The sequence below is a fragment of the Pocillopora damicornis genome, chromosome 8, assembly GCF_964200805.1.
Source record: "Pocillopora damicornis chromosome 8, jaPocDami1.2, whole genome shotgun sequence".
In the NCBI taxonomy this organism is placed as follows: domain Eukaryota; kingdom Metazoa; phylum Cnidaria; class Anthozoa; order Scleractinia; family Pocilloporidae; genus Pocillopora; species Pocillopora damicornis.
In genome coordinates, this window is record NC_142677.1 from 10,719,945 (window position 1) to 10,742,876 (window position 22,932).

General features: G+C 36.6%; 3 protein-coding genes across 4 annotated transcripts; all 3 read left to right on the top strand.

The window, feature by feature from the left end:
* The first annotated feature begins 481 nt into the window (after positions 1 to 481).
* LOC113672182 (uncharacterized protein C1orf50 homolog) lies at positions 482 to 5,350 on the top strand. Its single transcript, XM_027188461.2, has 4 exons — positions 482 to 666; positions 2,177 to 2,379; positions 2,914 to 3,054; positions 4,414 to 5,350. The coding sequence occupies exons 1-4, from the start codon at positions 645 to 647 to the stop codon at positions 4,678 to 4,680; spliced, it is 633 nt and encodes a 210-aa protein (XP_027044262.1). The 5' UTR covers positions 482 to 644; the 3' UTR covers positions 4,681 to 5,350.
* Positions 5,351 to 7,466: 2,116 nt separating this feature from the next.
* On the top strand, positions 7,467 to 18,222 carry LOC113672178 (6-phosphogluconate dehydrogenase, decarboxylating). Its single transcript, XM_027188455.2, has 18 exons — positions 7,467 to 8,523; positions 8,774 to 8,807; positions 8,920 to 8,961; positions 10,620 to 10,680; positions 11,453 to 11,571; positions 12,062 to 12,127; positions 12,420 to 12,538; positions 13,533 to 13,599; positions 13,872 to 13,940; positions 14,471 to 14,536; positions 14,871 to 14,996; positions 15,097 to 15,160; positions 15,241 to 15,371; positions 15,892 to 16,025; positions 16,704 to 16,803; positions 17,228 to 17,319; positions 17,498 to 17,528; positions 17,859 to 18,222. Exons 1-18 carry the CDS (start codon positions 8,510 to 8,512, stop codon positions 17,976 to 17,978), a joined length of 1,455 nt encoding a protein of 484 aa, XP_027044256.2. The 5' UTR covers positions 7,467 to 8,509; the 3' UTR covers positions 17,979 to 18,222.
* Positions 18,223 to 18,737: 515 nt separating this feature from the next.
* LOC113672181 (uncharacterized) lies at positions 18,738 to 22,825 on the top strand. 2 transcript variants are annotated; one of them, XM_089181052.1, is made up of 3 exons: positions 18,738 to 19,223; positions 20,707 to 20,799; positions 21,149 to 22,825. In XM_089181052.1, the coding sequence occupies exons 1-3, from the start codon at positions 18,871 to 18,873 to the stop codon at positions 22,158 to 22,160; spliced, it is 1,458 nt and encodes a 485-aa protein (XP_089037178.1). In that variant the 5' UTR covers positions 18,738 to 18,870; the 3' UTR covers positions 22,161 to 22,825. The 2 variants fall into 2 exon arrangements, with proteins under 2 accessions (XP_089037178.1, XP_027044261.2); XM_027188460.2 differs by lacking the exon at positions 20,707 to 20,799.
* Positions 22,826 to 22,932: the final 107 nt, after the last annotated feature.

The window sequence follows — 22,932 nt, forward strand, 5'->3', positions numbered from 1 at the left end:
ATTGTGCTTGAGCTATCATTCCTTATCGACTGCTTTCTTCAAACGCGTCCCAATAACTTCATAATCGTAGAAACTACTGGTCCCGAGGGCTAGAGAATTGTCTTAGTTGTGCCTGGGAAGTTGACAACATTTACCAAAAGCGCGGCAATAGGACAAAAGTTAAGGGAACAGATTACACACTCAAGGAATAGGTTGAAGCGAGTAAACGGCAAAGAAACTACTTTTCTGAACAGACTCAGTTGTAGTTGAAGTTTAAAAAGTTATTAATAAATTGGCAATAGAAACAGGTTTTCCGACTAATTTGAGAAAGTGAGGAAAGGGGAGGAACGCTTATTCGAGGGAGGCGCCTTTTTGACATTTTGGCCAAAAGGGTAGGTGTTTATTCGGGGAAGGACACTTTTTCTGGCGTGGGCAACTATTCGAGGAAACACGGTAAAATTTGTTAATCTACTATATGACGGCTACACCACAAATATTATGTGCCAAAATTGTACAGCGGTGATTAGAGCCCAGCTTCTTAGAGTGTAAGGAAAATCACTGAAGTCTTCATTGCGTAAGAAAGAAGCCGAAGTTTCCTATCCTTCAGTTGGGTTGTGGCATCATTTAGACGTTTTTTTAGCGTTTTATTGGAGTATTTCCTTGCTATGGATGATCCTGCAGTGTTGGGTGAGTATTTTAACGGAAATTACAAACGTATTGGGGCCTCGACATTTCCGGGAAGTAAAGTTTTCGAAATCATGTTTGTATTTGGTGTCATCGTAACACTTACAAAAAAGATTCACCAAAAGCCACTGTATTTGTTCGGAAAACAGTGGACAGTTTTTGTTTTTTTAACACAAACCAGGAGCCATGTACAATGTGACGATTGTTTTAAGCCTAAGTGATGCTTAAAAATCTGGGGTCAAAAACCTGTGACGTAACATTTTATTTCATTCACATTGTGTAAGTAAGATTAGGGGTACCTTAAGAGACAAAATATACAGTCCGTGTACAGAGTAAATTGTTTTTACGCGAGTTTCTGATAACCAGATAAACCACCCCTCTGGAATCAGCACAGGGACCGTGTGTTTTTCATCTCTGTGAGGATAGCGAAGACGAGTACTAATCCTGTTTTACTCATGAATTTTTAGAAAAATCCAGGCTTGATGTATACTTAAAACAGCATTTCATGTGTCGCAAGGTTAGAATGGAGAAGTTCAAATTTCTTTCCTTGTGTGTGAGGTTTCAGGAAATCTTAAGGTTTTCACAAAATGGAAGAAAAAATTCATTGATTACATCATACATTTCAGGGGGCAAATTATACCTCACACTGGTTCACAAATTCATAAATTTAAACATCACATATTTATTTTGGCCTTAATCAGACATCACATGTAATCGTTTGTCACCTTCCTCAGTGAGATGGAATATTCTAATATATGCCCTTCAGAGGGGACCTAATCAGACAACATGTGTTTACTGGAAAAAAAGAACCAAAATAGTAGATACACTTTTCCCTTACCAGTGATACTGTGGTTTATGCCTAAAGGTGAAGGATTCACACCCTTTTTTCCTTTTTTTTTTTTAGTATAATTGTAGAGATTGTACCAACTGGTTTCATCATTTTATTCTAACAACTCTGTTCACCTCTGGAGAAAAAAATTGTTCAAAACCCAACATATTTTCACAGTTATAAGAGTTAGTGACAAGCTAAAACTGCTAGCTTGTCGGCCATCTTTAGCCACTAACTTTAACTTCATTTTATCATAATTGCTAATTATGCAATTATTGAAAAACCATCAAAGAAATTTTTATCACAGCTATTCCCAAGTTTTTAATAACAGGTTTATATCTGTGAATTGACTCCATATTCAGATTGTGCCATTAGGTTTGCAAACTTTGCAAAATGTTTGAGATATTTTTACAGAACAGGTTCCAGTCTTGCATCCAATCTGACAAAACAACATAACATTTACAATGACCTACCTTCCTATTATTTCTTAGCCCTTTCTTTTTGAATTTGGTGTTAAATCAAACAATATCTGTGAATAGATAAGTTTCTCTTTTCTCATCAACCTTCTGCTTAAAACTGTATTGGAACTGTAAAGCAAAATTCTGTTTTGATCCACCCTGGGTGTGAAAGCCCTGTATTTTTTGGCACATTTAGTACTGATCACTCAAACATTTGTATTGTCAGCACTCACTCCCCATACTGTTGATGACCCTGAGTCAGCAGCTACCAAGCAGCTTGTAAACCCTGACCGTGTTCACAGACATGGTGATCCATATGACTTGGTGGTGTTAGCCCAAGAAGTACAAAAAGCAGATCAGTTTGTCAGGTGTGCTGCAAGTAATAAACTGATATTGATTGCAGAGCAGATCCGTCATCTTCAGGAACAAGTAAGGTTTCTACAGACTTACATTTTGGAATTTATTTTCTATTTGTCTTCTAGATTTTTCGACAAACTTAGCAGGGGATATCTCTTTAAACATGTTACTAGTAATCAAAAGTATGTAATGACCATAAATCCTTACTGACATGTATGGTTCATGCTTTTCTTCAGTTCTTTTATTTTTCTAACTCTCTTCCCCCCCTCCTCTTTCCTACTCCCTACAAACTTTATTTTGCACCAAATGAGTTTTACGTTGTTGCTATTGTTATAGAATGTCTGCATTGTTAGTGTACAATCATTAAGATATGGAAGACTTTTGAGGGCCAATTTTGATGATTTTTTTTTCATCTCAAGCTAAGCATTATTATTTTAACTATTGTTTCCAAGATACAGTTATCAAAGAGCAATGTGTGATGTTAAGAGTAGTATTTCTGGATGCTTCATTGAAACAAAAACAAAATGCAGTTGTGCTTGTATGGAATTTTTTTTTCATGGATTCCCTCAATCAAACAGTAAAAAATGTGCTAAACCTTTTTTTCAGGCAAGGAAAGTTTTAGAAGAAACAAAAAGGGATGCAGAACTTCACCATGCTGCTTGTAACTTCAAGAAAAGACCAGGCCAAATGTATTACTTGTATAGACGAAGTAATGGAACAACATACTTCTCCATTCTATCACCAAAGGTAACAAGACTACTTTACACTCTCAAAGGATTATGTGTAGGAAAACATAACTAAAGTATAGACATTCTTGTGAATTAAATTTCAATTCTGAATTTTTCTGGCACTAGATTATCCAACCACAACTCTAAGAATTTTTTTCCATGAGCCCAAAGCTAGTGTAGGCAAGGTTGCACTTAGGAGAGTGCTGGTCAGCTGTTTCCTGCATATTTGTGGAGTAGTTATATCCAATCTCTCTGTCAGAGGTCAAACAATCTTGTTCACTGTGCTGTCTTGTCTTGAGTTGCAGTGAAAGCCATTTGTTCCTCACCCCACCTTTCCTATGGCAAATTAGGGAATTGTTGGAGATTGCTTAACCCTTTGACACCAAGGAGTGACTTGCATCTATTTGTTTTGTATAATAAAGAATTAAAATATACAGAAAAAAAGTTTTAATGATGACCTCATCTATATGTCTGTCCTCCAATAGATCATAAGTGAGAACCAATCAGAATGTGTGCATAACTGAGCTTATTATATAATTTGTCCTGACAACATTGCTCCTGAATCAAAAAGCTGGTCACAAGAGTAAAGGAAATGATCATCTGATAAAGAAGTTCTTGATTTTTAACAAATTCTCCTTGTCAGAACCACAAGAAATGTATAGGGAACAGTATGGAGAATATGCATACTGTTGGTAAGGTGTAAAGGGTTATTGATCAATATGTTGAGGAAAGCACTGATATCTTAGTTAAGTAGCAAGTATATCATAAACTGTAGATGATTGTGGATTATTCCACATTAGATATTTGATTAACTGACTCCATGTTGCCATTGATCTGTTCAGTGTAAGATCACAAATGACATAAAAATTTGGTGAAAAATAATAAGTGACTCGCATGACACAGTGGATTGTATGGCTGATGCTCTTACCACACATTTAAGCCTTTTGTGATTTGTTACTGAATAGAGACATGGCAAATGGAAGCTATTTGTTGATATGATTTAGGAAAAGAAAATTATTAATGATGATGTTATCTGTGATACATATATCCTCAAATAGATCAGAATTAAGAACCAATCAAAATGCAGGTTCTATCAACCCCTAACTCCCTTTAGTGACCAAGACAGAATTTCTCCTTACAACATCAATACAATGTCAACCAGATAAGTGATAAGAATAAAGAGAAATATCCACTTGGGGATATTTAGTTGATCCAACACAAGATTCTCTGAACTGGGAGTTAAAGGGTAAACAAATTGATTTCATGTTGTTGTGCATCTGTTCAGTAGTAGATCACAAATAATATCAAAATGTGGTAAGAATTAAAAAACATTCATAATTGATCATTACAAGTTTTTTTTTCTTTTTTTTTACCACAGGAATGGGGCTCAAGCTGTCCACACGAGGCCTTGGGAGCCTATCGGCTTGAAGCAGACATGTCTTGGACAAAGGCTGAAGATGTAGAGCGACGCAGCAAAGACATTGCTATGGTTGATCATCTACTTTCACAAGAAGTTCCAGCAATTGAATATGTTTTACCTGCACATGACAACAATGGATTTTCAACCAAGCCAGCTATTAAACACAAGACTGTGATTGAAGATGTCAGCAACCAGGCAGATCCAATCGTGGAAGAACCACACTAAAGCACAGGTGGTATTTTGACAGAAGACATTTAATTACAAGCTTTTAAGGACATGGCAATGAAAGAAGGGCAGACACTTAGAGTAAGGATTTAATTTTTGACAATGATGACTATGCCTAGTAGAGCATAGGTGTGGAAGAGACTGGAAAAATATTCAGAAACATTTTAAGTGTGAGGTCCATTTTGAAATTACTCCTGAGTTCTTCAGCTGGGGGTCCTGTCTTCATCTGTGGAAGCTTCTGCAGTGGAAACTGCTATGTTATTTGCAAATATTTGGTAAACAAATTGATAGAAACCCATTAACCTGTTACAGAAGCAAAGAATGGCTCTGAAATTACTCCTGAGTTCTTCAGCTGGGGGTCCTGTCTTCATCTGTGGAAGCTTCTGCAGTGGAAACTGCTATGTTATTTGCAAATATTTGGTAAACAAATTGATAGAAACCCATTAACCTGTTACAGAAGCAAAGAATGGCTTAGGTGTCCAATCACGGGTATCTAACAAGTTTTCATTGACCAGCACAATGGTTATTTGCTACTTCAACAGCAGATATAATAAAAGTCATCAAATCAAGAATTTGATTATATACATAATTAATGCTTTTAGAATCCAATTGATGGTTTTCAGTTTGCTCTGAAGTCTAAATAAACAGAAGACCTTGATTGGATACTAAATGTAAATCGCCTGTTTACCCTTGGTCAGTTCACAGGATTAGCTGTGATTCACTGGAGGGCTTCCCCTTGTACTTTTTTCGGTAGCTCACAAGGAACTTATCCGTCAACAGTCTTATGTTTATCAGTCCGTAACATGCAGTAACAATTGTATTGAAGTAGAAACAGAAAATGGTGATACTTGTAGAAAATCTATTTTGTTTTTGACTTTTAAATTACAATTTATCTCTTTCTCTCCCCTCTTTCTATTATTTTTGTATTCGCGCGCGGGGCGCGTGATTTCACAAATTAGCTGATCACGTCAAAGAGCCGTAACCTTGACATTGAAAACTGACATGGACGTTTTACGCGTACTTTGCTGTTTATTTCACGGGGTTGATATAAGTCGTTCTGATCTTTCGTTCGCGAAAATTTATTACCCTTTTGTTTGGGATTTTAGGAAGTTCGGAAGATTTTGTTTCAACCAAATGTTGTGGTTTATTTAACAAGTTTAATACATATATTTTTACCGAGTTTGGAGTCAGGCATCTTTTTTCGTAAATGGAGTTTTAACATGGTGCTGTTTGCTCAACGAACGTACAACATTCAATAAGAAATAGTTCCGAAGAATAACTTGTTTTACTCATGGCCGAAGAAAAAAATATTTATTTTGTCAGAACCTTGTGCACGGTAACATTAGAATCCATATTCCCCATACACTTCTCCGGACATATCTTAAGGCTCTAACAAGGAGAATTTGTCCAACAATCAACGCATCCGAGATTGGCGATTATTTCCTTTATTCTCATGATCTTAATGATTAGTTCAGAAGTGTTGCTGTAAGAAGAAATTATATGCTGGTCACTCTTAGGATTTAAAGGGTTAGTGAACGCCTTCTTTTTTTTTTTTTTTTTTTTAGTTTTGTTTGTTTTTTTGTTTCTTTTGCTTTGTTTTGTTTTTGTTTGTTTTCTTGTTACTTTAATGTCGCGAGCTTCCTCTGTTTTCATTTCCCTGTCACTAAAGTGTCGCGCTCTCTTTGTTCCTGTTTTCTTGTTACTTAAGTATCTCGCACTCGTCTTGCATTTGATTCTCTTTTGATTGTTTTACGTTAGTGTCGAGCGCTCTCTTTGTTTTGCATCTGATTCTCTTTTTGCTCGACTTACGTCAGTGTCGCGCGCTATCTTTGTTCGTTTGAATGTTTCGTAAGTGTTGCGTGTTCTGTTTGTATTGCGTTTGATTGTTACGTTAGTGTCGCGCGCTCTCTTTGTTTTGCATTTGATTCTCTTTTGCTCGATTTACGTCAGTGTCGCGCGCTATCTTTGTTTCGTTTGAATGTTTTGTAAGTGTTGCGTGTTCTGTTTGTATTGTGTTTGATTGTTACGTTAGTTCCGCGCGCTTTCAGTATCACCCTTGGTTGTGTAGCACACTATGATTTGTGTTGGCATATTAATGTAGCGCACTTTCTGAATCATGTTTAACTGTTAAATGAGTGTTGTGCAGTCTGCTGTCGTTACGTTGGTGGTGTGCACTTCCTTTGTGTTTGATCGTCAACTTTCGCGATCTGTTTGTGCCTTGCTTGATTGAAACGGTGGTGATGCAAGCTTCCTTTGTTTCTCCTGTCGTAATGGCAGTGATGTGTTCTGTTTTTGTTTCATATTTGCCTGTTAGATTAGTGATGTGCCCTTTGTTCATTCTGCGGATTCTGTGGTTGATTGTTACGTTAGTGATGCGCGCTCTCTTAGTTATGTTTGATCGTTACCTTCCGGAGTTGCATGTGCGGTACTTTCGTGTTCTTAGTGATAAACGTCATATTGTTTGTCTTGGATTTCCGCGATGGTAAAGTGCGATCACCCGGCGCCGGCCTTTTATTCTCTTGCATTCCTTGACTCTTAGAACGTTTTACTATAGTTGTTACAGGTGGGTAGGGAGAGAACTGTTAGAGATCAAGGAAAACGTGATGCTCCGACTGAAAAAAAAGGCCATCCCCTTTTTTTCCGTTTAGCGTCGAATGCGTTTTCTGATATTGGGTCGGTCGGTCAGATTGAAAAAATAACCGAAAAAACGAAAGAAGTCTCTGAATAGGAGGCCTGGTACCCCAGCATCATTGCTGTGGAGCCTGGAAACAACAAGACATGAACCCAAACTCAATATGGCGGAAACGTTGGTAGGTGTTAATGTATTATAAAGACAACGTGGGAAAATTGATCAACCACCGAATCTCCTATGCGACATGCCATGGCGATGAGGATGACGTTTAAAGTTATCATTAATATCTCAGTGGATTAACATCGAGGATGACGATAAAAGTTAATATTTACGTACTTGGATTAACAAAATGCACAATATACTGTAAAAAATGTTCCTGTTTTTTTTCCTGTTTTTCTCTGAACTGTTGCTATGCTCATTTTTCAGATTTGAAGAATGATTTAAAGTGAAAAGTTGTTTAACTACGTCGTTACTTTTTTCTTTTTATTTTGAAAATCATATTTTGAAAATATCAAAAATTTGGGTCGGTCGGACGACACTAAACGGGGAAAATAAAGAGGATGGAAAAAGAAAGGAATCAAAGGAAGAGAGAAATTTTGAAAAAGAGAGAGACAAGGATTTAACATTTTTAAAAGCATTTAAAAAAACAGACAATTTTCCTGAGTATCGCAAAAATCAGGGTGATATAAAATATTTTCCTTCTTTTCTCTTCCTTATAATTTCAAAGAGATCTATTTAAGAGGTATGGGTAATAATTATGTGCTGCAAAGATAGGTAACATAGTAAATGAAACGATACCTGGTCATATCCAGAAGAAACATTAGCTAGTGGTGATCGGCACGAGATAAGAGAATTATGACTGACTTCACATGCATCTCACATGGTATTAAAAATCATCAGTTGTTCTGATGTACAGTACAATGTTTAACTTATAACCAGCGTAATTTTCTGATATTCTTGTTCAAACGAGGCAGAAGTCTTATTCAAACTTGATCCTACACTAGAAGTCAGAGTAAAACTACTCAGTTGATATTTTCCCGCTTCGTTGCACAAGCTACAGTCTAAAAGAATTTGATTGGTGTAACGCGGTCATTAAATACCTCCAGGTTAATAAATATTGATGTGATGTAACCACCCTTTTCAGCACTTGCTGTGCACATCCTAGTCTCAAGCGCCTGGTAATCACTGTAAAGAAACATGGCTGAACAAAAGTGAGTGAATATTTCTGTTTCTTTACTCGTTATTCCCGACGACATTTTCGTTAAAAGTTTCGACATTACTGTAAACTAATCGTGTTATGAGCCCGTGATCTTCAATAACTATCATCTCGTACTAAAATGGCATTCCATTCGCTCGACGTGGAGCTCTGAGTTCGAAGAGTCTAGCCCAAAGTTGCAAAATGTTAAGACATTGTCAAAATTCTCAACGTCTTTCTGTTCTCTCTTCTCATTTGCATCGCAGGGCAGACATAGCTTTGATCGGTTTGGCTGTTATGGTAAGTAAAATTATAGATTCTGAAGTTGTCTTGGTCAATATTTTGGCCAAACATGATTGTGCAAATTTCGACACAGCTAGTTGAACTCTGAGATTTTCTTCTTATCTTTTAGGGTCAAAACCTGATCCTAAACATGAACGATCATGGATTTGTGGTAAGTTTTACTTCTTAATTTGCTAAAAGTTTATGACTGCTCAAGTTTAAGTGAGTTTTGACAATTTAGGATTGCATGACATCAATTTATTCGTGTGCTTTTAATAATTATTTTTTCTTTGTTCTTAGTCTTTGTAATTTATTATAATATTTACGCTAAGCGCTAAACATTTATTCTTTCGATGTTTTGGAGTTATGTAGGTATGTCTTGCTCGTATTTGCAGGAGTTTCAAGTAAACTTTTAGTTCAAAATCTTCCATTTTAGAAAAACAGATCATTCTCGCTTCACTGGTTACACATCACTATCATTGCTTTTTTCCTTGTTCAACTTAGCTTTACGTCATGTTGCAATGAAAAGAACAAGGCAGTCTGACTCTTTGACCTGTGGTTTCCCTTAATATCAACATCAGTTGGAAAGATATATAGATAGCCAATCACATGATAGCAATCAATGGCACACTTTTCGAGCCATTGTTTTTTTTCCTTTGTTAGGTCCAATATTTTACACCTAGTTGAATTGAATATTTGCAGACAAGGAGGCTTTGCAAAATGACATAGTGAAAATTATTTGTTTGATTATTTGACATTTTGTGGTTTCTTCTTGTTACATATCAAACTAAAATTCATTCAGTGATATTAATAGATAATGATAGATAATGATATTCAATGATATGAATAGAAGAACTTGATAACTCCTTAACTGTATTTTCCCTGTATGACTAATTGAAAGCAAGTCAGTGACTATTCCCTCAGACTTGATCAGTTTTAACTATATAAACACAATAGATCTTGTCTGTGCAAAGTAGTCAAATTTAGTTACCATTGTATATTGGCATATCACGTTTAGGAACTTTTTGGGGCAGTTTGTTTTTGCATATAAATTACAGGGCTCTCTATGAATTTGAAATGATACAAAATACAGTCACCAATTTTCACGTGAAAGTCTAAACAGAATGCCTCTTTTAATTTTCTATCAACAAACCCTTAGGGAATTTTTTCCTTTTACATAGAAAGTCTTGGTGCTATTTATAAGTATTGAGTGAAAACCATGACATGCTTTGTCAATGTTAAAGGGTGGACATCATGCGACATTAGACAATTTCATTACCTATGACTCACAGAGGTCAACAAACATTCACAAAAAGCTGCCAAATAAACAAGGATGTTAAGCATTTACGTCAAAGAATAGACGATTGAAAGTAAACTCTGAATTCTTCATAATGATTCTATTCTCAGTTTGTAAATATTTGCAATCAGGTAGGAGAACTTAAATGTATGAAATTAAAACAGGCATGGATGGAGAATTAATGAAGATTAAAGCTTACTTAATTCATAAGGGTTAACTTGAAAAACATTTCCTTTCTTTTTCCAAGTTTATTTCAATTTGGATCACTCTTTGTCTAGTATCATTTTGTTTCTTGGAAGTCATCCTTGTTTATTTTAAATTTGTTAATTGGCAAAAAGAAGACAAACTTTGATTAATTTATGAACTATTTTGAATCCATAAATGTGTTTCTTGATAAACAGTAACCAAACAAAAAAGATTTTTTAACAATTTGAAGTAAGGTTATTTTCTTTTCCACAAACAAGTAACATCATTTTACTTTGAATTATACTCATGGAAGATTGATATTTTATTTATTTTCTTTTTTTTTTAAGGTCTGTGCCTTTAACAGAACTGTTGAAAAAGTTGACAGATTTTTAGCAAATGAAGCTAAAGGTAATGATTTGATGTAGACATAATCTTTGGAAAACATTGATTTCAATAGGCAGATGCCTTCAACAAAGATTTCTTATGTGCAAGTGAAATTCAGACCAAAGTGCATTTTACAATCATATGGCACTCACTTGATGCAGACATCAGGCATGTATCAGACAGCTACATTTGTGGGTTGGTGTACCTTATGGAAAAGAAAGTTCACCAGAACCTCATTTGATGAATGTTATTGTTTTTTTTTTCTCATGCATGCATGCATATAACTTAAACATTTCATTTAAGTATAGTTAAGTGGAAACTAGTACTTCTATCAATTGTAGATATTCAATTTGGTAGGATATAAGATATCAAGGATGCATCCAGAAATTTTTGGGAGATGCAGAGGCTTAATAATATGATAAGTTTACTGGACTCTGGGTCAATAGGTCCAGGTTCAAGACCTCGCCTGGTCATTGTACTTTATTTTTGCCAGCAAACTTTAGGGTAAGTGCGATGAAAATGGTGAACCTTGTGGCAGACAGGTATCCCATCCAGGGGGAGAAGTAGTACTCCTAGTTGCTTCATGCAACGGAAACTAAGATAATGCCACTTGGCTCAGGTACAGACTTTACCCTTCCCCTTAAAATTGACTGACCCACACCTGCAGAACCTCCTGTTGTATCTGCTTTGAAAATTTCTTTTATTTGAATTAATTCCCTTGTGTCCCATAACAAATCCTGTGGGATATTAGACTTGCTTCTAAACAACTATCATTTGCACACACCACACTCTCCAGGTACGAAAGTCATAGGTGCCAAGTCAATGGAAGATATGGTATCCAAGTTGAAGAAACCAAGACGGATCATGATGCTGGTTAAAGCTGGTTCTGCTGTGGATGATTTCATTGCACAGCTGGTAAGTTCAGCTGAGCAATAATCCAAGACTAGTTGATTTTCTTATTATTTCTTCACGGTTGTGAAAATACACGAGATAAAAGGGTTTTTTGTCAATTTGGTCTTTTTTTTTCTTTTCATCACCAAGGGTTTGATTTTAACCCTTTAACTCCAGATCAAATTTGTCATTCTCCTTACTGTCAACCATACAATTCTCATAATGTTAGTTCAGAGAATTAAATATTGGATCAACTAATTATCCGCAAATAGATATTTTTCTTTATTCTCATCACTTATTTGTTTGATATTGTATTGATATTGTAAGGAGAAATTCTGTCTGGTCACTCGTGGGAGTTTAAGGGTTGATAGTTTTTTTTTATATAAAGGTTCATTTTCCTTTAATTGTTTTCATCAAAACAGCATGAAGTTAGTCACTCTATTGAGGCAGGAATGCTACTGCAAATATTATACAACAGAAATTCACATCATGACATCTACTTCTATCTGAATAGGTTCCACTTCTGGAGCCAGGTGACATTATTATTGATGGAGGAAACTCAGAATACAGAGATTCAATTGTAAGTGTTGTTCAACAGACCAAAAAAAATGGACTGAATATAAATTCAGTGACCTTCATTTAATGGAAAAAAGGTTCTTAGCAGCATTTTACCTGTTTTAAAAATGGCACACTTTCTGAGGGCTTAGGTTAGGGAAAAGTACAAGCTTTGTGGAAGGAAAATGTATGAATGTATTTTTGGGCCATATAGAGGCTATGATGTTTTATATGCATCAAACATAAATGGTTGGGGGATATCAATCATTAGCATAGACAAAAACTGGTCTTACTTTTCAAAACTATTTGAAAAACAGAGACGCTGCAAGGAGCTAGAATCCAAAAAACTGTTGTTTGTTGGGAGTGGAGTGAGTGGTGGTGAAGATGGTGCCCGTTATGGTCCTTCTCTTATGCCAGGAGGATCAGATGCAGCATGGTATGTTGTGCACAATACTTGAAATGAACTGATCAAACATGTTATGTCTCATTTGCTAGAGACTTTCACATTGCACAAAAGTAGCTCCATCATGCTGTGACAAAGGGCTAACACTTGCAACATCAGCTCTAGAAACTCTTTACAGTGGCTAATTTACATTATTGACTCAGTTGTAAAAAATAAATTATCATGTAATATCCCCCCTGGAGACAAAGAACCACAATTTTTTTAGAAATTTACCCACCTAGCTTCAACAAAGTGGTGCATTTTGAGAGACTACATTTTTCAAGTTTGTGATATATATATATTATTTATATGATTCATGTCATTCTTCTCCATCCCTTGCCTATTCTACCCTATTTGACGTCCTTTTACACCAGGAAGCAATATTGTAGTTATAACCTTAACTACTTTACATCATTTGAAGAGCAATTTTATAACTCAAAATATCATGATTCATTAGTTCCCTTCAATTTTCTTTTCTTGCCAACAATTCTCCTGATAGTGTTAGCATAAGTTGGTTATAGAGGCCCTTCTGTATGCCAGTTATTAGATGCTCAATGAGTAGCATGTCTTCTGTTTGTCAGCCCTGAGTCAGGTCTGACGAGATGCTCTAGACAACCCTAAAATTTAGGGGTAAACCTCGAGTACATGCAAACCTTACAGGAAACCTGATAGAATGCTGGGGTAGAAGGCATATCAATTCTGCTGTTCTTAGATTCGATAGTAAGGCATAACACCTGAATTTGCCTCCTCCATTCTTTAACACAGATTACATTGTATTAGCAGTATTAATTATTACTATGATCTATAAATGTGATGGCACATTTTCATTTGTTATTTTGTGAAGATATGCAGCATTTTAACTCATCTTCCCATGGCCCAAGGTTGTTGCTAAGCCACATAAAGCTGATCAACCTGATGACTATATGTGTGTTTGGATATATTGTCCTGAGAATATTAACTGTCTACTGTTGTCTTTTGTGTTCATTAGGGCACACATCAAACCAATCTTTCAGTCAATAGCTGCTAAAGTTGGATCTGAGCCATGCTGTGACTGGGTAAGGGAAACATTTGGATTTTACTGCTTTTGAGTTACATGATACAAGATTATCTTGATGTGTTTTTGTATTTTTACGTTGCACAAACCTTAACTTTATCTAACAGTTGGATTGCTCTGATTTTTCCAAACCCCTTGTGTTTAGATGTGGCTATGTTAAAGTTCTCTAAGGCACTACAGCTGTAAGATAACTAATTGAATTACTTGTCTGATCAACCCACCAAAAAAATGGGGTGAAAAAATGTTTTTTTGTGTGTGTTTTCATTCTTTCAGGTTGGAGGAGATGGTGCTGGTCACTTTGTCAAAATGGTTCACAATGGCATTGAATATGGAGATATGCAGGTATGTGAAAATTATTATCTTTGTCATTTAGGTGTGTGGATTTTGGATGGCATAGATTCATATTTTTATGAACATAATTGTATTGCTTGTATTTTATCTCGTGTACTTTTTTCACAATATTGCTCCATATCCCATTGATATTTTATCAGGAGCTATTTAGTTGGGCTCTGGTTTCTGCTCTTGATTCACTCAGAGTGACAATTTTTAACAATTGACTCCCTTAAGTGAGCAACTAATTTTCTAAAAGGTCAAGAAATTGCCTCCAGTAGAAACCATTATGGTTGGAAAAGTGTTGCAAGTAACCACATACCACTTTGGGGTTTGGTTGTATTTCATGTAATAGAACACTTGCTTTATTTGTAACCTTGACTTAGTCTGTGGTCTGCAAAACCCTTTTGAAGCTTTTAATATTCCCTCAGGGTTAGGATGTCTTGATCCATTATTCTGCCCCTTTGATTTGCTTATTGTCAACATTGAAAAGCTTTCTATTATTTATTCATTCTTTTTTGTTTGCTTTTTGTAATCTGAAGCTGATCTGTGAAGCCTATCACCTCATGAAGAATGCCCTTGGCATGTCAACAGATGAAATGAGCAAGGTTTGTACATCACCTTATGTCAACCTTTTACACCATAATATCAGTATTCATATTCTCCATACTGGTCTCCATACATTTCCCAACATACTGATGAGAAGAATTTCTTAAACCAACAATCCAGAGCTTTTTCAGTAAGTGATCATTTCCTCTTAATCTTGTGACCTCAATATGTGATTCAGAGTTGATAATGTAAGGAGAAATTAGATGGCAGTCACAAGGATTCACGAATAAGTAGTCAACAACTGTTGAAGAGATGGATAAAGATTTTCTATTTATTTGAAAACAAACCACACAATGAAGCCACAACAATTAACATGTGCTGTTTGCATGACAGGTCTTTGTGGATTGGAATAAGGGAGAGCTAGACTCATTCTTGATTGAAATTACCAAAGACATTCTTGCCTACAAGGATTCTGACGGCTCCCCTCTGGTTGAAAAAATTAGAGATTCTGCTGGCCAGGTAAAGTGATATTGTTTTGGTACTTTTGTAGCTATTAGATGTGAATATGTGACTAGAATATCTGATCATGGTGACTAACAATAATTCTTTATTTATTCAGAAAGGAACTGGCAAATGGACAGCAATTTCAGCCTTAGAATATGGAATGCCAGTCACTCTCATTGGTAATAATAAGTTATTTCAAATTTAATTTATTCAGTGTTTCACCTATTTTAAAGAAGTGTTTTCTCTGTGTGTACTATAGGTGAGTCTGTGTTTGCTCGTTGCCTCTCCTCGCTACAGGCAGAGCGTGTTGAAGCCAGTTCACATCTCAAAGGACCTGCTACCTCAAAGTATACAGGAGATAAAAAGGAATTTATTGAACATATTAGAAAGGTAAATTAATAACAAGTGAACCACAGCTTAAAGACAGATGGGTTGTTCTGAGGTGTAAGCTTAACCCATTAATTCCCAAGATCTGATTGCCAATTCTTCCCTCTTGCTGCTACACATTTCTCCCTAAATAAGTTACAATAATTTGATATTAGATCAAGATAAAAACTTCCACCTGATAAGTTTGAGTATTCTCTAATACTGTAAGGAGAAATTAGATGCTAATCACTCTTAAGAGTCAAAGAGTTAAGTGATTCAAAGTATAGTAACATGACCTGAAGAGAAGGATATGGAAGGATAGCTCCCGGCCAGAAATAACAACACAAGAGGCATGAAGTTGATATTTTGTATGTACGATATACAAATACAAGCAGATACTTTCCTTTGCGCAAGAGTCAGCCACAACCACACACTTTACATTTTATTCACTCAAAACTTAGTACACCTTAGCAAGGTTCAGCAACTTGAGTGAAAAATAATCTAATTTCTGGTTGTAATGAATTTATTTAAATCCATTGAACAGGCTCTGTATGCATCGAAGATTGTGTCCTATGCTCAGGGCTTCATGTTGATGAGGGAGGCAGCCAAAGAGTTTAATTGGACATTGAATTATGGCGGTATTGCTCTCATGTGGAGGGGAGGCTGCATCATAAGGAGGTAAATCCGGCGGTGTGTTCTTGTTTATGAGTCTCTGCGGGTAAATTGATTACTTTTGATATCCTTGTCTTTTTCTGAACATTCGGCATTGGCAAAAGATTTGTTATAACTACTTAGAGCGCATTTCGATTGAGTATCGTATCCCATCAGAGCAAAGGAAATATTACAAAGAGCTGATGAGAACTTAAAGTATATGGAGCAAACTATCATTCAAGTGATTAAAGAGAGCAGAGATTGAAAAGGTGTCTCGTCAGCCATCATAGAGGCAACAAATTGAATTACATTATTCAGTTACAACCTTCAGAGTACTTAGCGTAGGGGAAGGCTCTCTTGTCAAGCAAATCCTTCGAGGTCGTCAAAGGTTTTGAACTGGATGGGGCGGGAGTCTTCGGTTTGCCATAGATAGATGGTAAAGCTCTTACACCAACAAAACCTGAAACCATCACGAATTTGATTTTTTTTTTTTTTGTATCCGCCAGGAGTTGTTGGACTTGCGGAGTAAGATTATCGTAGAGCTTCATGTTCACTAAAGTGCAATCGGCTGGTAAACCTATTAAAGAAGCTTATCGTTCATGTTGATGTTACTTCCTTCTCAACAAGTGGTACTAAGAAATCTCCCATTTTACCTCGTCACTGTTCATAACCTTTTCAAATTCTCTCTCTTTCGTTTATTTGCAGTGTTTTCCTGGGTAACATCAAGGAGGCATTTATCAAGAATCCTTCTCTTCAGAATCTGTTGTTAGACGATTTCTTCAAAGATGCCATTCACAATTGCCAGGTAAGCCATGCACAGCTTCGTTTTTAAATATTCCTTTGACAGCCAATCCGAAAGAAGGACATTTTCGAAAGAGCCAATGAAATCTTTCCGTTGAAACTCGTAACCGGCCTTGAGTGCATGAAAGCGAGAGTGAAAAAAGTTCCATCTGATTGGTTGAGAAGTTGGCGACAGCATTTTAAAGCAGTCTTAGAGCTCATTTGGTCTTACGTAAGCAAAACCATCACATTAACGAATTTCTTTCCCATTTTAAACGTTGCCATCGTTCTAATAAAGACTTAGAACAAATGTTTGAACAATCAAATTTCAAATTTGATGTATTTGAATGTTATAATTCGAATATATGAAGTGTGGCAAGAGATGTGATCAAGGTGACGTGGTTTTTTCTTTGGCTAATTTCTTGATTGCATTTCTTTCATTTTTGTAGGATTCTTGGCGAAAAGTGGTTGCTGCTGCTGTGACTCTTGGGATACCTACTCCAGCATTCAGCACAGCACTTGCCTTTTACGATGGCTATAGGTAACTTAATTTCTATTCTTATGAATTATAAAGATGATGTGAAGTTAACTTAAGTGATCACCCTTGCTAAATGAAACGTTACTCCTCTTAGATTTAAATCAGTGAAATGCATAAATATTTAGGAACAGAATAAGAAAATCCACAGATAAATATTTTTATGTTTTCATTCTGTTTGCAGATCGGCCCGCCTTCCAGCCAATCTTATTCAGGTAAAGGCTAAATTCTGTGCTAATAGCATTTTATTTTTACGACTTTGTAACGCAAGCAACAAACACATACAATTTTGAACAAGATCACTCAAGTAGACTCACTGATTAAAGAAACACGAAAAACAATGCTAGTAAAAAGTTCGATAACTGAGATCAAACGTTAGAATCATCAAACCCTACACACTCCAGTGGTTAAAACTAAAGAAATTTAATGCCACAAGGACTCTCGTACATCCATGGCGATAGGAAATCGTCAAAATTCTCTCTCATTTCCGCTTGCGTTGTAATTCCGCTGATTGTAAAGAAGTTCGTGTTTATTTGTTATCGCAGGCGCAACGTGACTATTTTGGTGCCCATACTTACGAGTTGCTAAGCAAACCCGGTCATTTTGTGCACACCAACTGGACTGGGCATGGAGGCTCCGTATCCTCAACCACCTACCAGGCCTAATCAGCGAGGGACTCAAAACACGGAGAATGATGAGCGACAAATGGTTTTAATTGTAGCGCCGTAATTTGTCTTTGTTGCAGTCCAGTGAATCATCACTCTCCCATACGTAATTCAGTATTTCAATGTTAGCTATGAAAAAAAATTTGCAACAGTAGTGTTTTAGAAGTAATTCGCAGCAAGGAATTAAACAGGAGGCTAAAACACCATCAACTGTTAAAGGAAATTAAACATTTGGTTTTCTAAAGGGTGTAATTTATTTGATTTATTAGCATGGCTGATGTTCTTCCGATTTTAAAGTTAGAGTTCACAAAGTACGGAAATAAGGTGAAGGAAAAAAGAAAAAAGAAAAAGAAAACACTGTTGACGTTTCAAAGTCTTGCTTCTTTCTTCGTTACCTCCGTTGGAAATCTTCTTTACAAGCTCTTTGTCAAACCGTCACCATAGGAACGAGTACTATTTAAAAATTATTCTTGTTACGAATCGCTGATAAATGTTCCAAAATCAATTTATCCGTTCCAAAATACTCCTTTTCTTTTCTTGAAGGTGCTCTTCCATGATTTGTGGCTTGTTCTCGAGCCATGAATTAAAGAAGGAATCGACACCCACTGTGATTTCGACGGCCATCGAAAGTTTGATAAAGCTTTTCGCAAGCGCTCCGTGAACAATTTCAGTGTTCTGTATAGCCAAACCAACCCCTATTCGCAAGTAAACCAATTACAAGTGACTCAGCAGGAATCGTTTCCATGGTTTTTTGCGAGCGACTCGAAAAGAATGTTCTGAGGTTTTTCACAAAGTGGACTGAATGTCGTTAAATCTCTTTAGTAATGCAAATTAGATCGACTCTCTTTGCCGGTGCAGAGAAAGACAGAGATCTAGTCACTTATACTTGCCCATGAAAATGGTTAATAAATACCATTTTCTAGGGATTTCACTGCAACTTTTTGTTCTATTCTTTTTATATCGGCTTTTCTTCGTAAAGGAAACTGTTATTGTTCATAGCTCAGTGTCGGGAAAGTTTTCCAATCCCCAGACGTTTAAAAGTGACAAAAAATTGCGACAGCGGACGGTGGATTTTACCTGGAATAATATACCACGGAGATCTCGGCCCCCTGAAGATGAAATGCACGAGAAGTGGATTGTTCTTACCACTGTAAACCCACCCACGGCAGATGTGAAGAAGTTAGCGGGCATGAAAGACTGGAAGGTTGTAGTAGTCGGTGACACAAAAACACCTACGGATTGGAGGTATGTTGTTAATATTTTGTTACTTGGATGATCTGTTCATTTTAAGATTTGTATATTACAATTTTAAACAACAACAACAACAGAGTCAACAGGTGTCTCTAAAGCTAAAAAGACTCGGGGGAAAAAATGGTGTTTTTCGTGATAAAATCGGAGTTTGTTGTTCAAATAGGATTTTGTTTCGAAATTAAGAGATCCTCGCAACTAAGAACACTATTGAACTAGTAGTCAATAATTGGACCTGAAAAAAATTCAGGCCTGTACGGGATTTGAACCCAGGACCTCTGCGATACTGGTGCAGCGCTCTACCAACTAAGCTAACGAGCCAACTGGGAGCTGGTCACTGTGTTGGGTCCAAATAAACCATCCAAGTGATGAATGATGATTTTAGATGTTTTGTGGAAATCTTAACTTTCTTGTTTTGTTAATATATTTTATTTTGTTGTCAAAATCCGTATATTTTTCTTGTACAAAAAAAAACTCTTGATTTCTTTATGAACTGTATCAGCCCTTTTTAACTCGTGAATTGCGCGCATGCGCAAGAGCGAGTTATAGATACGATGTTGGGAATAGCATTCGCTCGCTCGCTCGCTCGCTCGCTCGATTGGTCGATTCCTGTAAACTTTTTTTAGATTTTAGGCTTTTGAGTACATTTGATAGTTTTTGGCGAGCAATAAACAGACGAAATGGCGACCTTTGTTACTAAGAATAGTGGTGGGGTGAAAAAGAAGCCAATGATAATCTTAAAAGAGTTTTTTTTTTCGTTTTAGTTTCAACAAGCGGCGCCAGCGACTGGCAAGCATTCAAGGATTCACACTGAAATAACAACAACCTTCGTTTTTCATAAAATTGTAATTTACAATCCTTGAACTTGAAAACAATCCGAAGATTCATTGAAAATATCACTTACTGCGAAGCGCTCGGAGTTTACAGATGTTCAAAAGCTTTTTCTGTTATAGCGTGAGATTGAGGACAAAATTGATCATTACGTTTCGTCGCGTGTGCTTTTCCTGTGTGAAGCAACAAAAGATGCCGGCGACTGACTAAATAACAAGTTAACACGAAAATCAAATAACACTTAGACAAACAATTTTAGCTACCGATTTTCAGTGAATTTTTAAAGAACAATTTTCTTGTAAGTTTCAAGACAGTTTGAAGATTCAACATACATACAACGTACTAAAATGCGAAAGTTACACACCACAAAATTGATAAATAGGCCTGAAATGAAATTCTATCTTGTTATTGATTATACGTTGCCTAGCACGTGACTTAAATCTACCCAGGCGGAGATCTAAAATGACGGTGGCAGGCTTGGCTTAGTTATATCACTCAAAACTCGTTCCCGTTTGTCTCATTTGATAAAGAGGGAATCGTTAATGTTTTCATTAAGACAGTATTGCCTTGATTTTCTAATATTTACAACGAAAGACAGTAAATTTCACTTTTCACCCACATTTACTTCCAACCTTTTCTTTTGAACCAGAAACAAAAATGATAGACGTTTGCATATCATATTTGCATATCCACAGTCGAGGCTGACTGTAGGAGCTTGGGTATCCTGTGGTTGGACGTCAAGGTAGATAAAAAAATATATATATTTCCTCCTAAAATTATCTTCATTTTAGCTGGAAACGAACTTTCAATAAGCATCAAGGTCTTTTTGTTTTTAATTTATTTGACTTCTTTTCTTTTACAAAAAAAGTATGGGGTTCAGCAGATTCCGGGGGTTCCGCGGTTTACTGATTGGCAATTTAGTAACACTCACGATCAAGTCACAGTTGGTTTTACTTTGGCGTCTGATTGGTTAAGTGCATAGAGTGAGTTTTCTAGACCAATCACAGACCAGAGTAAAGCAAACTCGAAGCAATCCTTGACTTCTTTCTCCACTCAGTTGATTGTGACGTTTCTTTTTTCTATTTTTACAGTTATCCCAATTGTGTTTTCCTCAGCATTGAAAAACAAAAGACTTTAGGGTATCGCATTCATGATTTGCTGCCCTATAACAGTTATGGTCGTAAAAACATCGGCTATCTGTATGCCATCCAACATGGAGCAAAAATCATTTATGAAACAGATGATGACAACTCGCCAGCAAGTGAAGATATTGCTTTCCACCATCAGCTGGAAACCGGTGATTTCTATGTGTACAAAACGGATTCTACGGTGGTAAATCCTTATGAACACTTTGGACAGACTACTATTTGGCCTAGAGGGTACCCATTGGAGCACATTGCTGATCGCTCATCACACAACTTCCTCAAATGCAGAGGGGCGGACACATCCATACAACAGGGCGTAGTTAATGGTGACCCGGATGTGGACGCCATATTTCGTTTAACAAGAAAAGACAAAGGTGTAGACTTGAAAGTAGAGTTTGATGCTGACGCACCTCCTGTTGTTCTTCCTCCAAACACGATGGCTCCATTTAACTCACAAAACACGCTGTTCTTTTACAAAGCCTTATGGGGCATGTTGCTGCCAATCACCGTGTCATTTCGAGTATGTGATATCTGGCGTGGTTACTGGGCACAGCGGTTGCTATGGGATGTTGGATCGCAGCTGTCGTTTTTCCCGCCAAACGCTGTTCAGTTTCGAAATGCTCACAATTATCTTGATGATTTCATCGAAGAGAAACTGCTCTACCATGATGCTGGGCGCTTGGTAGAATTTCTGGTAAAATGGAGATCTGACGAAAACGATTTCTTCAGCAGAGTTCTAGATCTGAGCATAGCAATGGTTCAAGAGGGCTTTTGGAAGACTGATGACGCCTTCTTGACAGAAGCTTGGCTCGCTGATCTGATTAGCGTTGGGTATGAAATGCCAATTTTAAAAAATTCTCATGAGCCATGTCAAGAAATTGTAGGCGAGATTGAGCTTCCACCGAAAGAACAACCGTCCTCGTATTTACGAGAGGGTGATGATCTGAAACTTTTATAATCAGGCGGAATTCTTATATTGAAGAACAGAGATCTAGTTTCGTCTCACGAGTGAAATCAGAAAAGCAGTCATTTTTGAGCTCAAGAGCAGCTCATTCCCGTAAATTACCCTCAGCTTCCTTTATTTCTTAGCTTGAGCCCAAAGGATGCAAAATTATTACGGGATAGATGCTAAGGAGCGAAGGAACGACTGTTGCCCTCAGAAAGTCAATGTGTTTTTCATTTAAAGTGTTCCGTGCAATGAACTTTGCAAAATAAGGAGCTGAGAACAGTCGATGCTGTTGAAAAATGCATGAAGTTACCTTTTTTGATGGAAAACAGAGGAATTTTTTTATTGCATTTGACTATTATTTTACATGGGAATGATCTTGTCAATCATTAAAGAAAGTCTTGTTATAAAATGGCACGATGTTATATTTGGAAATACTGCGATTAGGTTAGTCAGAGATCAAAGGAATCTGACATTTAGAAGTAATGTTTAACGGGTTTTTATGCCCAATAGTCTCCTTTGCAGCCTTTCCTTTCAGTGCTACGTAACGGAGGGCGAGTTTTCTTGTCCAGTTACGTTTCCCATTCAAAGGCTTTTTAATTCCTATCATAAAATGCAAACCTTGTGCTTTGTTGTCAGTAGTCCAGTTCAAACTTGAAGATTCAACATATTCTTAGAGGCTCTTTCTGGTATTCTTCTTTCGCACCATAATATTATTACAGATGCATACGATAGCCTCCTTAAATGATTATAAGCGATAACACGGCTGTGGAATAAAGGTAAG